Below are 17,631 nucleotides of genomic sequence, written 5' to 3'. Positions count from 1 at the left end.
GGTGTGTGTGTGTGTGTGTGTGTGTGTGTATGTAATAGGCTTATTTACCTCTCAGACATTTTTGCACAGTAATAAAGGGTGTGTGTGTGTGTGTGTGTGTGTGTGTGTGTGTGATGTTATTCCTGGGGACTGAACTCAGTGCCTGGACACTGTCCCCGAGCTTTGTTCTCAAGACTGGTGCTCTACCACTTTGAGCTACCACACCATTTCTGGCTTTCTTTTGGTAGCTAACTAGAAATAAGAGTCTCATGGACTTTTCTTTTTTGCTTGGGCTGGCTTTGAACCAAGATCCTCAGATCTCAGTCTCCTGAGTAGCTAGAACTAACTATAGGGATGTCAATATCCCCAGGTGCAAAGGCTCATGCCTGCAATCCCAGTACTTGGAAGACAGACTTAGGGAGGACTGCAAGGTCAACCTTAGCAAAATGTTAGTAAGACTCTCTTCTCAACCAATAGCTTGCATAATACTCCACGCCTGTCATTTCAGCTATGTAGGAAACCTAAACAAGGACTGTGGTCTTGGTCTGCTTGGGCATAGATGCATCATGAGACCTTATCACCAAAATAACTAAAGAAAAAAGGAAGAGAGGCCATGACTCAAGTGGTAGAATGCTAGCTTATCAAATGCAAGCCCCTGAGTTCAACCCCCATAACAACTATAACAACCAAAATGACACTATCAAGAAAGACAAATACCTAAAAGCTCATAGACTGACAACTAAATCAGTTCATGTTACTGAACTAGATCTCAATCAGGAATTTTAAAAATTATTTTAACAAGCTGGGCGCCCGTGGCTCACACCTGTAATCCTAGCTACTCAGGAGGCTGAGATCTGAGGATCACTGTTCAAAGCCAGCCTGCGCAGGAAATGCTGTGAGACTGTTATCTCCAATAAACCACTAGAAAACCAGAAGTGGCACTATGGCTCAAATGGTAGAGTGCTCACCTTGAGCTGAAGAGCTGAGGGATAGCGCTCAAGCCCAGAGTTCAAGCCCCACAACTGACCAAAAAAAAAAAAAAAAAAAAAATTCAACCATCATCTCCTATTTCACTACTGCTCCTTCACTGTTCTTGAACACATGAAGCACATTCTTGTCTTACACCCCCCCCCTTATACTTTCTGCCCTTTGCCTAGAACACTTTCTTAAAGATTTTAACAGGTCACTCAGAGAGGCCTACCCTAATTATCATCCTACAGACTGGGAGATCTTTACCAGCAATACATCCAACAAAGGCCTAATATCCAAAATATATAAGGAGCTCAAAAAACTAACCCCTCCCAAAGCTAATAAACCAATCACTAAATGGGCAAAGGAACTAAGGAAAAACTTCTCAGAAGAAGAGGTAAGAATGGCAAAGAAACAGATTGTCAACATCCCTGGCCATAAAGGAAATGCAAATCAAAACAACTCTGAGATTCCATCTCATCCCAGTTAGATTGGCCAACATCGTGAATTCAAACAACAAATGTTGGCAGGGATGAGGGGGGAAAAGGAACCTGTTGCACTGGTAATGGGAATGTAAACCAGCACAAAGACTCTGAACAACAGTCTGGAGGTTCCTCAAAAAAAAAAAAAACATACATCTTCCCTATGATCCAGCCATACTATTCGTAGGCATCTACCCAGAACATCACAAGTCAGGATACCATAAAGACACTTGAATATCCATGTTCATCACTGCACTATTCACTAGCCAAGCTATGGAAACAGTTCAGATGTCCTACAATAGGTAAAAACTGTGGTAGTGATACACAATGAAATTTTACACAGCCACTAGAAAAAATAATTATGTCATTTGCAGGGAAATGGATACACTTAGAACAAATCATGTTAGTGAGATAAGCCAAGCTCAGAGAGATGAACAGCACATATTTTCTCTAATATGCAAAATCTGGATCTAAAATACACTGGGACATAATCTGGAAAGATGGCTCAGTGGTAGAGTGCTTGCGTAGCATGTGTGAGGCCCTGGGTTCGATTCCTCAGCACCACATAAACAGAAAAAGCTGGAAGTGGCGCTGTGGCTCAAGTGGTAGAGTGTTAGCCTTGAGCTGGAGAGCTGAGGGACAGCGCCCAAGCCCAGAGTTCAAACCCCATGACTGACCAAAAATAATTAATAATAATACACTGGGACATTATACAGGATCCTAGGTAGTCATACACAGTGAGAACAAAGGAGGATATTCTTAGGGGAGGAACACAAAGGTGTAATGGCTATGTGCATCTGATTATATAAAATAGTATTTACAGAAATGAACTCCAGGAAATGGAAACGAGGTTTTCTTTTCTTCATTGCTGTTTTTGTTTTCTTCTCTTTTTGTCTTGCTTGTTCATTTATCTGTCTTTGGGAGGGTAAAGGGAGGCACAGAAATGAAGGGACACACAGCCAGACACTGGTGGCTGAAGTCTGAGAATCATAGTTCAAAGCCAGCCCAGGCTGGAATGTCCATGAGACTCTTATCTCCAATTAACCACCAGCCACTAGAAGTGGCGCTGGGGCTCACGTGGTAGAGTGCTCGCCTTGAGCTGAAGAGCTAAGGGATAGTGCCCAGGCTCAGAGTACAAGCCCCATGACCAACCAAAAAAAACGAAAAGAAGAGACATATGGAATGCAGCAGCAGCACTCACTAGACACTACTTGTGGGTGGGGATGGGAGGGAAAACTGGGAAAGAGTGAGGGAAGGGGTGACACTGTCCAAAAGAAATGTACTCATTACCTGACTTATGTAACTGTAACTCTTCTGTACATCACCTTTATAATAACAATTTATTGGGCTGAGAATGTGCTTAGTGGCAGAGTGCTTGCCTAGTATGCATGAAGCCCTGGGTTCAATTCTTTAGTACCACAAAAATAGAAAAAGTCAAAAGTAGCACTGTGGCTCAAGTGGTAGAATGCCAGCCTTGAGCAAAAGAAGTTCTGGGACAGTGCCCAGGCTCTGAGTTCAAGCCCCAGAACTAGCAAAAATAACAATAACAACAACAATTTCTTTAAAGGCAAAGGAAAAAAAAAGAACTTTTCCATGAGACAGGAAAAAAAACTTTTATTTCCCAAATGTTATCCCTTTCCCTGTTTTATTTTCTTCAGACCTTATTAACTACTTTCCATACTGTATGTTTTATTTTTAATTACCTCTTCTTGTCCCACTACAACATAAGTTCTACTGTAAAAAGGATTTTTCTTTTTCTGGCCCTTGAAACTAAGCCTTTACTATAAAAGCTAAGGGAGGGGGCTGGGAATGTGGCTTAGTGGTAGAGTACTAGCCTGTGGTATACATGAAGTCCTGGGTTTGATTCCTTAGTACCTCACAAACAGAATAAGCCGGACGTGGTAATGTGCCTCAAATGATAGAATGCTACCCTTGAGAAAAAAGAAGCTTAAGGACAGTGGCCAAGCCCTGAGTTCAAGCCCCAGGACTGGCAATTAAAAAAAAAACACTAAGGGACAATGTCTAGGCGCGTGCGCGCGCACGCGCGCGCACACACACACACACACACACACACACTCACACACACACACACATTTATTTAAATAAAGAAGAAAAAGCCAGGTGCCAGTGGCTCACACCTGTAATTCTAGCTACTTAGGAGGCTGAGATCTGAGGATCGTGGTCCAAAGCCAGCCCAGGCAGGAAAGTCCATGACACTCTTATCTCCAATAAACAACCAGAAAACCAGAAGTGCTGCTGTGGGTCAAGTGGTAAAGTGCTCACCTGGAGCTGATGAGCTGAGGGACAGCACCCAGGCCTAGAATTCAAACCCCATGACCGAATTAAAAAAAAAAAAAAAAACAGAAAGAACAAAAAGCGCATTTTCTCAAAATGCAAAGGATCATCCTTTTTGAATTCTTGCTTTTACTATTGGTCTGAGAAAGGAACAGAAATAGCTTGAGACAGCTGAAGGTATGGCTCAGGTAGAGTACCAGCCAATAAGTGAAAGCAAAATCAGTAAGTTCAGGTAAGAGAGAGAGAGAGAGAGAGAGAGAGAGAGAGAGAGCAGAACTAATGGAACATTACTTCTGGTGACCATCATCCCCCATCCCAGTTTTTCAGCTTCAATTAGAAGGGATATCAGTAGACAAAGTTGTCCTCCCAGTCTTACCAGAAGGCCATGAACCAGAAATGCTAGCTCTGTCATGTTATATCAGTTTGCCACCCACCACCTACTTGCAAAAGACCTCACTTTTGCCCAAATTCTAACAACTTTGACCTTTATAGTCAATCTCACTGTATTTGAATATGGAAAGCAGGGAGATCCTATACAGAGAACTCTACAGATCCTATGCAGAGAACTCTCGTAAGCACTTACGCTGTGAGTAGAGCAGAATTTGAAACTCCAGAAGGGCACAAGTAAAAAGCTGAAAGACATTCTCCACCCCAAGCAGTTCAAAGACTTCTTTGACAGGAAAGTCGAATAAGGGAAGCTCATTGGTACTTGGTCTCTGACAAATTATTGGCCCATAAACCCCAGAAAACTTCAAGGACCGGCCAGGAGGTGGGAGTGGCACCTCATAAAGTACGTTGTATATGTAGCTCTCAAGAGGCAGAGGAGGGGGCTGAGGTGAAGTAACTGCCTGGTGAAGCTGTTCCAGCACACTCCGGCATGCCTTCATGAAGGACATGGGTGTGATGAGGCAAATACACTTAGAGACATAGAGAGTGTCTCGGCTAATGTCGTACGAGTTGAAGCGCTGCAGCTTGGTCCCAGGAGTGCCTTCCCCGTCTTCCATGCCACACGGGTCTCCACCATCAGCCACAGGAGTGTGTAGGACATCATACTCAGCATTGTGCATGTGGTACAGGGTCTGCATTGCACTGCAGATCTGCTTGCTAGTCACTTCTTCATAAAATGTGAGGGCAAACCCAAATGTCCGAGAGCCATCCTCCCTTGTGATAATAAAGGCATGGAACTGGGGCTCCCTAGGATCAGCCTGGGTCTTGAATGCCAGCCCTTTGGGCATGCACAGCTGCAAAAGAAACAAGGCAAGCAGTGAGAACACTCACTGCTAGTCATCTTAAGGACACACTGTCTATATATCTATCTATCTAGCACTTACTGTTCTAGATATATACCTGCCTTAAAGCTTTCCTATTCTAATGCAATATACACATAAACAAAATTATAGGACAGTTAATATACAGTTTATCGACATCGAAGTATATGCAAAATACTAGAGAAACACTAAAAAGACAACTCAGCATAGGAACTTCAGAAAAAACTTCAGATATGGGTTGATACTAAAATTCATCAAGTAACATAAAAATTAGAACATTTTAGAATCAGGAAGAAAATGTACAAACATACAAAAGTAAAAGAAAACAAAGAGCAGGACACTGGTAGATCACATCTATAACCCTAGCTATTTAGAAGACTGAGATCAGGCTGGGAATGTGGCATAATGGTAAAGTGCTTGCCTAGCATGCATGAAGCCCTGAGTTGGATTCCTCAGTTCCATATAAACAGAAAAGGCCAGAAGAGGCACTATGGCTCAGCTGGTAGAGCACTAGCCTTGAACACAGAGAGGTTCATGGACAGTGCCCTGGCCCTGAGTTCAAGCCCCAGGACTAGCAAAAGAAAAAAAGACAGATCTGGGGATAGTGGTTCAAAGCCAGCCTAGGCAGCAAAGTCCACGAGACTCTTATCTCCAATTAGGTATAACAAAAGCCAAAAATGGTAGAATGCTAGCCTTGAGCCAAAAGCCTAGGGACAGTGCCAAGTTCTGAGTTCAAGCCATCTAAGATTGACCCAAAATTCTGAAAGTAAGATTGCTTAGAAAATTTAGAAAACGGGGACTGGGAAGGTAGCTCTGTGGTAGGGTGCTTGCCTAGCATGCATGTAGCTCTGGGTTTAATTCCTCAGTACTGCATACACAGAAAAGGCCAGGAAGTAGTACTGTGGCTCAAGTGGTAGAGTGCTAGCCTTGAGCAAAAGTTGTTCAGGGACAGTGCCCAGGCCCTGAGTTCAAGTCCCAGGACTGGCAAAAGAAAAGAAAATTGAGAAAATAGTAGATGATTAAGTATGACAGACTAAAAGACATATTAAGAGACAGTGATAGAAATACATCTGAAAACAGATACATTTTTACATCTGAAAATAAACTTGTAAATAAACAGTTTTAGACAAAATTCTGTCATCAATAAAACCTCTTCATATCAAAAAGATTCTCATTTCACAAAGGAAGGAGATGACATGATCAGAATAATGACATTCATTTTTCTATTGACTCACAAGTTATATAAAGAAACATAAATAATCAAACTGACCTGAATCAATCACTGCCCATTTTCCAGTTCTACATATACCTGGCTGTACAAATGAAACACCAACTACTTAAGTTAATAAATATAAGGATCTATATGATGCTCTATATCCACTATCCTTGAACTTAATTTTTCAATGCCCATTTGTTTTTCTAATAAGGAATGGAGTAGAAGTCAAAAATTTAAGGTTCAGTAAGACATATTCTTACTTGTGAATGATAATATGTGGTATTTGTCTGGAGAGTTATTGTAGACATTAAACAAGATCATCCACTAAACAATAGAACACTACTAAAAAGTAAGAGGCAATATAGATGTTAAAAGCAGAGGCCTGGCTAGAGGCAAGACTCAAGTAGTAAAACGCTAGCTAAGCAAGCAAGCTGAGCAAATAAGAGACCCTGAGTCCAAACCCAATACCACAAAAAAGATAGGGGGTGGGGGAAGGGGCAGGGAAATATCATTTTAAAAAAAGAGGCAGAGCCCAGCGCTGGTGGTTCACACCTGTAATCCTAGCTACTCAGGAGGCTGAGATCAGAGGATCATGGTTCAAAGCCATCCCAGGCAGGAAAGTCCTAGAGACTGTTATCTCCAATAAACCACTAGAAAAAACTGGTAGTGGCACTGTGGCTCAAGTGGTAGAGCGCTTGCCTTGAGCTGAAGAGCACAGGGACAGTGCCCAAGCCCACAGTTCAAGCCCCACGACTGACAAAAAAAAAAGAGGCAGGTCTAGAACCAAACTACCAGTGTTGAAACTCCAGCTTGACTAATTATACCTATGTGATCTTGAATATATTACTTAGCTTCTCTGAGTTTTAGAATCCATCTCTCTTAAGTTATGCATGTGTATTTGTGTGTGTTCTTAATATTACCTATATAGGGGGCTGGGAAGGTAGATCAGTGGTAGAGCGCTTGCCTGGCATGCATGAGGCCCTGGGTTCAATTCCTCAGTACCACATAAACAGAAAAAGCCAGAAGTGGGAAGTGGCACTGTAGCTCAAGTGGTAGCGTGCTCACCTTGAGCTGAAGAGCTGAGGGACAGCGTCCAGGCCCAGAATTCAAGCCCTACGACAGACAAAAAAAAAAAAAAGCAAAACCCAATGCCAGAAGTGGCACTGTTGCTCAAGTGGTAGAGCGCTAGCCTTGAGCTGAAGAGCTGCAGGGACAGAGCCCAGGCCCAGAGTTGAGGCCCCACAACCAACAAAAATAAAAAATTACCCATGTAGAAGGTAAAGAACAAATTAGTTAATCTATGTAAAATGCTTACTAGAGTGCCAAGCATAAGATGAATATTCAATAAAGGTTAGCTTACTCAGAGTAACATTCAACATGAAATTTAAAATGCTATCCCACCTAAAATTATGATGAAATAAAAAGACAATACCAGCCAGATACCAGTGGTTCATGCTTATAATCCTAGTTACTCAGGAAGCTAAGATCTAAGGCTCACTCACGTTTCAAAGCCAGCCCAGGCAGAAAAGTCAGTGAGACACTTTTCTGCAATAAACTACTCAGAAAAAGCAGGAAGTGGCACTGTGGCTCAAGTGGTAGAACACTAGCCTTGAGCAAAAGAAGCTCAGGGATAACAATATGGCCCAGAGTTCAAGCCCCAAGACCAACAACAACAACAAAAGACAATACCTGACAAAAGACTTAAATATAAACAATATATAATAAAAGAAAACAACTTTAAGCCGGGTGCTGGTAGTTCACGCCTGCAATCCTAACTACTCAGGAGGATGAGACTGAGGTGGTTCAAAGCCAGCCCAGGAAGGAAAGTCTTTTATTTTGGGGGGGGGGGGCGGTCGTGGGGCCTGAACTCTGGGCCTGGGTGCTGTCCCTCAGCTCTTCAGCTCAAGGCTAGCGCTCTACCACTTGAGCCACAGCGCCACTTCCGGCTTTTTTCCTTTTTTGCTTATGTGGTGCTGAGGAATTGAACCCAGGGCCTCAGGCATGCAAGGCAAGCGCTCTACCACTGAGCCACCTTCCCAGCCCTGTGAGACTCTTATCTCCAATTAGCCACCAGGAACCAGAAATGGCGCTGTGGCTCAAGTGGTACAGTGCTTACCTTAAGCGGAAGAGCTCAGGAACAATGCCAGGCCCAGAGTTCAAACCCAATAACTGACACACACACACAAAAAAATGTCTGGAAGCCCTATCCCCAATTAACACCAAAAGAACTGGAAGTGACACAGTGGCACTGTGGCTCAAAGTGGTAGAGCATTAGCCTTGAGCAAAACACAGCCTGGGACAGCACCCAGGCCTGAGTTCAAGCCCGAAGACCAAACAAAAAAAAAAAAAAGAGAGAGAGAGAAAGAGAAAGAAAATTACTTTAAACTTCATTAGTAATATAATCTTGATGTAATAAACATTCAATAGCTTAGTACTCCAAAATACTCAATACTATATATGTATAGTTACATAACAGAAACATATGATTTTTATTATATTTTGATATATTCTCAATATTTGATAGTCTGAACAAAATACAGACTATGCAGCAATGCTACCACAGCTGGACTCATAATCCTACTATAAATTATTTGTAAACTATCTCATATCTGTAGCTAAGAAATACTAACCATTCCCACTGCATCTTGGTCGAAGGGATTCCATTCAACATTCTCAGGATATCGGGCAAGGACTTTAGACTTGAATGTTCGTCTCAATGGTGTCTGCTCAAAATTTTCTCCTGTAAGAAGAAGAATAAAGCAAATCATCTCCACAAAGTCCCTTTAAACCTAGTGTTATGAATGAATTAGCTCAGTAGTCCAGCAAATACAGAAATGAAGGCAAGGGGGTTAGTAACGCCAACCATTTAAGAATAGGAAAGATATTAAAATGGTAACGTGTCAGTAAAGAAGCTGAAAAAGTATAGCATGATTAATAGCAGACACCACTAGCTATCTTTGCTTCTCTTTGAAATCAAATATTACTAAAAATAAATATTTAATATTTTTAACAAAATACTACTTTTCTTGAAATAGAGGGGAGAAAGCACAAATAATTAAAAAGGAGTATTCATCTTTCCCCCATTGAAAGCCATAGGAGTTGGTTAAAGTCAATTGAAAATATCAAATTAACATAACCAAGGAAAAACTGTCATTTATATAACCAAAAACTCCGAAAAATACAAAAACATAAAGAAAACAGATTTGAAGGTAAATCTGAAGAGTACAGAATCATTTAAAGCATCTAGACTTCTGTTTCTCCCTTTCCCTTTTCAAACAATATACTGAACTTAGAACATTAACATGAGAAGGGAAGAACCAGAGAACCCACCACCTAGAGATGCCAATATGAAACTCTACTGTCAAAAGAGGCACAGGAAGGTTAGAAGGCCAAAGGATACAAAATGCTGTTGGAGAGACATAGGTAAGAACCACCAAAAAGCTTTGGGTGTTCTCAATTTTGTTTGTTTGTTCTTTTACCTTCAGTCGTACTTGAAATGAAAGGGCTGGCACCATCCCTGGCTTTAGAAGCCTGAATGTACTGGCATAATGCTATATGATAAATGAAATAACAAGAGTATTACTAGAAAGCAGTGTTACTCAAATTTTTGACCATGACTCCAGTACAAAACACATTTTACAACATAAAACAATTAACACATACATGTATGTGTATATGTCAATTTACCTGAAATAAATTTTTTTATAAAACAATACTTACCCTTACTATTGAGGCCCTCTCCTACTTCCTACTCTATACTAATAAAACAAAAAATAATGCTTGCACACCTAAACTGACAGTCAACATTCATAGTTTGAAAAACATTACAATAGGATACAATAAAGAGGTAAATTGATACAAACTTACTATAACATCATTAGAGTTTTATCTGAAATAATCTACTCTAAAATATTACTTTCCTAAGGGGTTTAAGAAATTAGGAACAAAGCCGGGCGCTACTCAGGAGGCTGAGATCTGAGGATCGCGGTTCAAAGCCAGCCCGGGCAGGAAAGACCGTGAGACTCCTATCTCCAATAAACCACTAGAAAACCGGAAGTGGCGCTGTAGCTCAAGTGGTAGAGCGCTCGCCTTGAGCTGAAGAGCTGAGGGACAGCGCCCAGGCCCAGAGTTCAAGCCCCATGACCGACAAAAAAAAAAAAAGAAAGAAATTAGGAACAAATTAATTTCAGCTAAACAGTTTAAAATAATTTTCAGGCCAGATGCCAATGGCTCATACCAGTAATCCTAGCTACTGAGGAGGCTGAGATCTGAGGATCGCAGTTCAAAGCAATCCCAGGCAGAAAAGTCCACGAAACTCTTATCTCCAATTAACCATGAGAAAAAAGCTGGAAGTATCCTGTGGCTCAAGTGGTAGAACGCTAGCCTTGAACTGAAGAACTCAGGGACAGCACCCAGACCCAGAATTCAAGTCCCATGACCAACAAAAATAATAATAATTTTTAGGGGAAAGTGAAAGTGGTAACATTGTTCAAGAAGAATTGTACGAATTATCTAATTTAATGAAATTGTAACTCCTCTGGACAACTCCTTAATAATTAAAAAACAAACAATGCAAATAAGAAAAATAATCATTTTACTAGGTATCATAAAAATGTACAGAAAATTTAATCAAGCACAATTTAATTGAATTATATCTTGTTTATTGACTAGTCATATCATATAAGAGAACTCAGTAGAATCTGGGGAGAGAGATGACAATGCACCTTCTATTAGGATGTTACTGTGAAATGCACAAGAAAAGAACACACTCAAGCCATCAAGGTTATTATCTGGGCAGCTTAGATCTTCAGCTATGTAGTATACAATCAGAGCACCCTTACACAGGATCCTATTTATATGTTCTAGCTGACAGAATTCTGTTCCAATTATAGTTTTTCTAAAGTGGTTTGGAATTCAAATGAGCTAATGATTATTAAGAGAGATAAACTGTTCATCACAGAATGACATGGACTGAAAGGCAGAAAGTCCCTCCCTAAAGCATTCAGGTTGCTCTTATTTATTTATTTATTACAGTCCTGGGATTTGAACTCAGGACCTGGGCACTATCCCTGAGCTTCTTTTGCTCAAGGCTAACACCATACCACTTGAGCCACAGTACCACTTCTGACTTTTTCTATTTATGCGGTACTGAGGAAATGAACCCAGGGTTTCAGGTACGCTAGGCAAATACTTTACCACTAAGCCACATTCCCAACCCTCTTTTATTTTTTTAATTAAAAATGAGTTTATAATAATTCTATGCTGGGCACCAGTGGCTCATGCCTGTAATCCTAGCTACTAAGGAGGCTGAGATCTGAGGATCAAGGTTCAAAGCCAGCTCAGGCAGGAAAGTCCATGAGACTCTTATCTCCAATAAAACCGCCAGAAAACCAGAAGTGGTGTTGTGGCTCAAATGATAGAGTGCTGGCCTTGAGGTGAACAGCTAAGAGACAGTGCCCAGGCCCAGAGTTCAAGCCCCACGACCAGCAAAATTATAATAATAATAACAATAATAATAATTCTAAGTTACCTGTTCCAAAAATAAATAATACCAGTCAGAGTTATTTATTTAGTAATTAAAATTTCTCTCTAGGACTGGGAAGGTGGCTCAGTGGTAGAGTGCTTGCCTGGCATGCATGAGGCCTTGGGTTCAATTCCTCAGCATCACATAAACAGAAAAAGCTGGAAGTAGCACTGTGGCTCAACTAGTAGAGTGCTAGCCTTGAGCTGAAGAGCTGAGGGACAGTGCCCAAGCCCCAGAGTTCAAGCTCCACAACCAAAAATTAATAATAATAATAATAAATAAAATTTCTCTCTAGCTTTTTCCATCCTCAAAAAAAGCAGCTCATTAATTAGAAATTTCCAATTTCTGACAAAACCCAATCTTCATTAGTAAAGCAAATTTCAGTTCTTCTCAATTCTTGATCACTTCTTCCAAACTGATTCTTCAGAAACTTTCTTTTTAAGCATATGTTATCTCTCAAAGTATATTTGGGAATCTTTATTCAAGAAGTCTAGCAAAATCAGCAGACAGCTGGCAAAAGCTATAGCAACAAAGACCCATGGCTTAAGTAAAACTAGTTCTCGTTGCTTTGACAGCACCTATTACGAGCCACCCATGGAAGGCCTGCCTTCTGTACTATTAAGCAGCAAGCAGCTGATATAATGCTCTTATTTACAGTCTGAAATTCTCAGAATGTATTTTTAAACTGCCTTCAGTTTTGAGAGAAGATAACTATTTCTTCCTCCAAAGCTTCTTCATTTTTAGTTGTCAATTTGTTCATTTCTTCCTAACTCACCTAGAAAATCCCCTCAGTTAAATACATATACCTGAACATACACAGGAATCAAGTCAACTACCACTGTAATATGAGGGCTTCAGGAGAAAGGTATCTTCCTTAGATTGCTGTGAGGTATCCCTAAGATATGCCACATATTCAGATGTTAAAATCAGCTACTAAGTAAGGGGAGAACCACAGCAGCTATGAGATCAAGAGTGGAACAGAGGTGAGCGTGAGAGACCATCTAGAGTGTGGCTGAAGAGGAGGAAGAGGTGGTGGTTTGAACAAAGACAGCACCTAGGTCCTGAGTTAAAGACTCAGGACCAGTACAAAAAAGAAAAAACAAGAGCTAGAGATATAGCTCAGTGGCAAAAGGATTGCCTAGCACTTACTGCTCTTTAATCCCTAGCAATGCTTACACACACACACACACACACACACACACACACACACACACACACACACACACACACACACACACACACACACACACACACAAAACCCTAGCACATACTAGGCTCTTCAATGCCTAGCACTGCTTAAATACATACACACACATACATACATACACACACACTCAGCACATATTAGACTCTTCAATCCTTAGCAATGAATAAACACACTCACACACATATGTACACACATACACACACACATACACACTTTAGGGTGAAAAAACAATGAACAAAAAGAAGAAAAGGAAAGAAAGTAGATATGAAAGAGCAACCCTGGGCTAGGAAGGTGGCTCAGTGGTACAGTGCTTGCCTGTTATACATGAGGCCCTGGGTTTGATTCCTCAGCACCACATAAGCAGAAAAAGCCAGAAGTGGTGCTGTGGCTCAAGTGGTAAAGCACCAGCCTTGAGCTGAGGGACAGTGCCCAGGCCCAGAGTTCAGGCCTCACAACCAACAACAACAACAAAAAAGAGCAATCCTGTGATAGAACTATTCTGTATCTTGGGCTGGGAAGGTGGCTCAGTGGTAGAGTGCTTGCCTCACATGTATGAGGCACTGGGTTCAATTCCTCAGCACCACATAAGCAGAAAAAAGCCAGAAGTGGTGCCATGGTTCAAGTGGCAGGGCGCTAGCCTTGAGCTGAAGAGTTGAGGGACAGCACCCAGACCCAGAGTTCAGGCTCCACGACTGACAAAAAAAAAAAAAAAACAAGACAGTGGACCCAGTGACATACACATAAGTATACACTCTGCAAATCAATCAAGGCTCCTTCTACAACACTAATCCAAGAAAGCTGCCCACCAAACTTTTCAATGGAAAATTAAGAAAGAATCTGTATTCCTTTGTTTTCCCCTGGAGGGATTTTGTTGTTTTTCTAACCATGCTTTATTTATCAGATGATTTTGGATTTGTACATGTGTACTTTTAATATACGTGTTACTTTTATTAAGGCCTTGTCTCCTATTTATTATCTTCTAGGCAGTACACCTAAATCAATTCTTATTCCTACTATCCTAAAATTGTAAATTTATTAAAAAGACTTTAAAAACATCTCAGCCAGATGCCCAGAGCTCACACCTGTAATCCTAGCTACTTAGGAGGCTGATATCTGAAGATCACAGTTAAAAACCAGCCTAGACAGGAAAATCTATGAGACTCTTATCCACAATTAACCACCAAAAATTTGGAAGTAGAGCTAAGGTTCAAGTGGAGTAGGGTGTTAGCCTTGCACACAAAAGCTCAGAGACAGCACCCAGGCACTGAGTTTAAGCCCCAAGATCAGAAAAACAGTAACAATAACAAAAAAAAACTTCGTATCTCATTTAAACAAAATATTCAAAATAAGCAAATCTAGAAACAGACTTGTTTTTTTTTTTTGCCAGTCATGGGGCCTGAACTCTGGGTCTGGGCGCTGTCCCTCAGCTCTTCAGCTCAAGGCTAGCACTCTACCACTGGAGACACAGCACCACTTCCGGCTTTTTCTGTTTATGTGGTGCTGAGGAATCAAACCCAGGGCCTCATGCTTTCAAGGCAAGCACTCTACCGCTGAGCCATCTTCCCAGCCCCAGACTTGTTTCTTACCTCACTCCTTCCTTGAGTGAGGAGACACTGAGTAACTCTTAATAAGTTGATTGCACAATTCTGTAACTACACTAAAAAAAAAAAAAAAAACTGGAACCAGGTGTTGGTGACTCAGTCCTATAATCCTACTCAGGAGGCTGAGATACACAGTTCAAAGCCAAACAGGACAGGAAAGTTTTCCATGAGACTTTCATCTCCAATTAATCAAAGAAAAAGCCAGAAGTGGCGCTGTGGCTCAAGTAGTAGAGTGCTATAAACTCAGGGACAGTCTCCAAACCCAGAGTTCAAGCCCTAGGACCAGCAAAAAAAAAACACAAAAAACTCTGTACTTCGTATAGGTAGGCTTCTATGTCAATAAAGTTGCTTAAAAAGACAAAAAAAAGGCCAGGTGCCAGTAGCTCATGCCTGTAATCCTAGCTACTCAGAAGGCTGAGATCTGAAGACTGCAGTTCAAAGCCAGGAAAGGCCATGAGACTCTTATCTCCAATTAACCACCAGAAAACTGGAAGTGACACAGTGGCTCAAAGAGGTAGAGCATTACCCTTGAGCAAAAGAGCTCAGGGACAATGCCTAGGCCCTAAGAACAAGCCCCATGACTGACAAAAAAAAAAAAAAATCCTATATTTAAAAAATTACTGCCGAGTACCAATGGTTCACACCTGTAATCCTAGTTACTAAGGAGGAGGAGATTTGAGAATTGTGGTTCAAAGCCAGCCCTGGCAAGAAAGTCCATGAGACTCTTCTTTCCAATTAACCACCAGAAAACCAGAAGTGGTACTGTGGCTCAAAGTGGTAGAGCACTAGCCTTGAGCTGACAAGCTCAGTGACAGTGCCCATGCCCAGAATTCAAGCCCCATGACTGACAAAAAAAAAAAAATTACTATCATAAATATTCTCAGAAAAAAAAAAATGTTGCATATTACATGAAAAAAAGTTAGGATTTTTTTAAAGAACACTAAGAAAAAGCCTTTGGAAATTACATAAGCATTTAAAAACTTGGTAACTAATAGAAGAGTTGGGAAAATAGATTTGAGGAAATATCCACAGCAGGAGAACAAATAACAAGATCATTGGATGGGGGAGGTTGGGGGAGAGGGAAAATGGGAGAAAAATGAGGAAAGAGCCAAATGTACTTATTACCTTACTTATGTAACTGTAACCCCTCTGTATATTACCTTGATGATAAAAAAATTAAAAAATTAAAAAAATTAAATCATTGGAGAAAATAATATAGGAAAATTAATCAGTCCAGAACATCTCAATACAAGCAATAGTATTTGATAAAAGTAAAATGGAGAAAATAAAAAAGCAGAAATAATTACTAACTCAACAGAATATCCCACATATAAAAGGCATGAATTTCCAAACTGAAAGTATTCTCAAAGGCTCTACATAATAGGTTAAAAAAAATAGACCAAAACACTTCAAAATGCCAGGAAAAAGAGAAAATTCTAGACATTTCCAGAAAGAAAGATGCACTTACAAAGAACAGAGCATCTGAATAGATGGGGTTTTCAACAACAACATTGGAAACTGGAAAACAATGGAGCCATGTTTTCAAAGTCCTAAAGGGAAAATTATTTCCAACTAGAATTGTATACTCAGCCAAATTAGGGACAAAGTGCAAGAATTTTTTTTTAATTCACAGACATTTAATTTGGAAGGATATGCTGGGCTAAAACTTGAATTAACTGAGTCAATGCCAGTGGCTCATGCCTGTAATTCTAGCTACTCAGGAAGCTGAGATCTGAGAACCAAAGTTCAAAGTCGGCCTGGGCAGGAAAGTCTGCGAGACTCTTATCTCCAATTTACCAGTAAAATGCAGGAAGTGGAGCTATAGTTCAAGGGGTACAGCACTATCCTGAAGCAAAAAAGCTGAGAGTCAGCACTCAGGTCCTGAGTTCAAGCCCTAGGAACAGAAAAAAGTAAGATAAAAAACTTGAATTAAGCCAGGTGCCAGTGGCTCACACCTGTAATCCTAGCTACTCAGGAAGCTGAGATCTGAGGATCACTGTTCAAAGCCAACCCAGGCAGGAAAGTTGGTGAGACTCTTATCTCCAATTAACCACTAGAAAACTGAAAGTGGCACTATGGCTCAAGAGGTAGAACACTAGCCTTGAGCTGAAGAGCTGAGGGACAGCACCCAGGCCCAGAGATCAAGCCCCATGACCAACAAAAAGAAAAAAGAAAAAAAAACCACTTGAATTAACTAAGAAAGATGTATATATGAAATATAAGATTCAGCATCCACCACAGGAGTGACAAAGCTAACTCCAAGATAAAGTTTTCCATTCAAGATTTGAGGACAGCCTGTGTATATCACCTTTATAATAACAATTAAAAGTTTAAAAAAAATTTGGGGACAATATCTTGGCAGGCCATAATGTCAAATAACCCAAACGGATGCAATATCCAATTTGCATCAGATTTTCAAAGGAATCTGTGAACCAAAAAGAACTTTAAACCACTGCTTTAAGCCATCTACTACAGGCAAGACACAAAGGACATATGACAATAAATTTCTGTAAGATATAATCCTTTAAATGCTGAAAATCTCAAAAAAATTTGTAGCATTAAATTAACAGCATTTTCCTGGCTGGATGTCATCATATAAAAATAAAAACAAGCCAGGCGCCTGTGGCTCACGCCTGTAATCCTAGCTACTTAGGAGGCTGAGATCTGAAGACCACGGTTCAAAGCCAGCCCAGGCCGGAAAGTCCATGAAACTCTTATCTCCAATAAACCACCAGAAAACCGGAAGTGGCACTGTAGCTCAAGTGGTAGAGCATTAGCCTTGAGTTGAAGAGCTGAGGGACAGCGCCCAGGCCAACAGCTCAAGCCCCACAACCAACAATAACAAAAAAAAGGGGGGGGCTAGGAAGTTTGCTCAGTGGTAGAGCACTTGCCTTACGAGCATGAGGCCCTGTGTTCAATTCCTCAGCACCACATAAGCAAAAAGCCGAAAGTGGTGTTGTGGCTCAAGTGGTAGAGCACTAGCGTTGAGCTGAAGAGCTGAGGGACAGCGCCCAGGCACAGAGTTCAGGCCCCAAGACCGGAACCAAAAAAAAGAAAAAGAAAGAAAGAAAGGAAGGAAGGAAGGAAGGA

General features: G+C 40.8%; 1 protein-coding gene across 1 annotated transcript in view; it reads right to left on the bottom strand.

The window, feature by feature from the left end:
• Nucleotides 1-17,631, bottom strand: part of Dennd5a (DENN/MADD domain containing 5A) — a 98,326-nt gene that overhangs the window by 50,414 nt on the left and 30,281 nt on the right. The window contains exons 2-4 of the mRNA XM_013028677.1: nucleotides 9,689-9,760; nucleotides 8,840-8,949; nucleotides 4,309-4,966 (exon numbers count right to left, since the gene is read on the bottom strand). Coding sequence (XP_012884131.1) covers nucleotides 4,309-4,966; nucleotides 8,840-8,949; nucleotides 9,689-9,760 — 840 coding nt within the window. The remainder of the gene's footprint in view (nucleotides 1-4,308; nucleotides 4,967-8,839; nucleotides 8,950-9,688; nucleotides 9,761-17,631) is intronic.

Source organism: Dipodomys ordii, unplaced genomic scaffold (assembly GCF_000151885.1).
Source record: "Dipodomys ordii isolate 6190 unplaced genomic scaffold, Dord_2.0 Scaffold113, whole genome shotgun sequence".
Taxonomy (NCBI): Eukaryota; Metazoa; Chordata; class Mammalia; order Rodentia; family Heteromyidae; genus Dipodomys; species Dipodomys ordii.
This window is presented reverse-complemented; position numbering and strand designations above follow the sequence as displayed.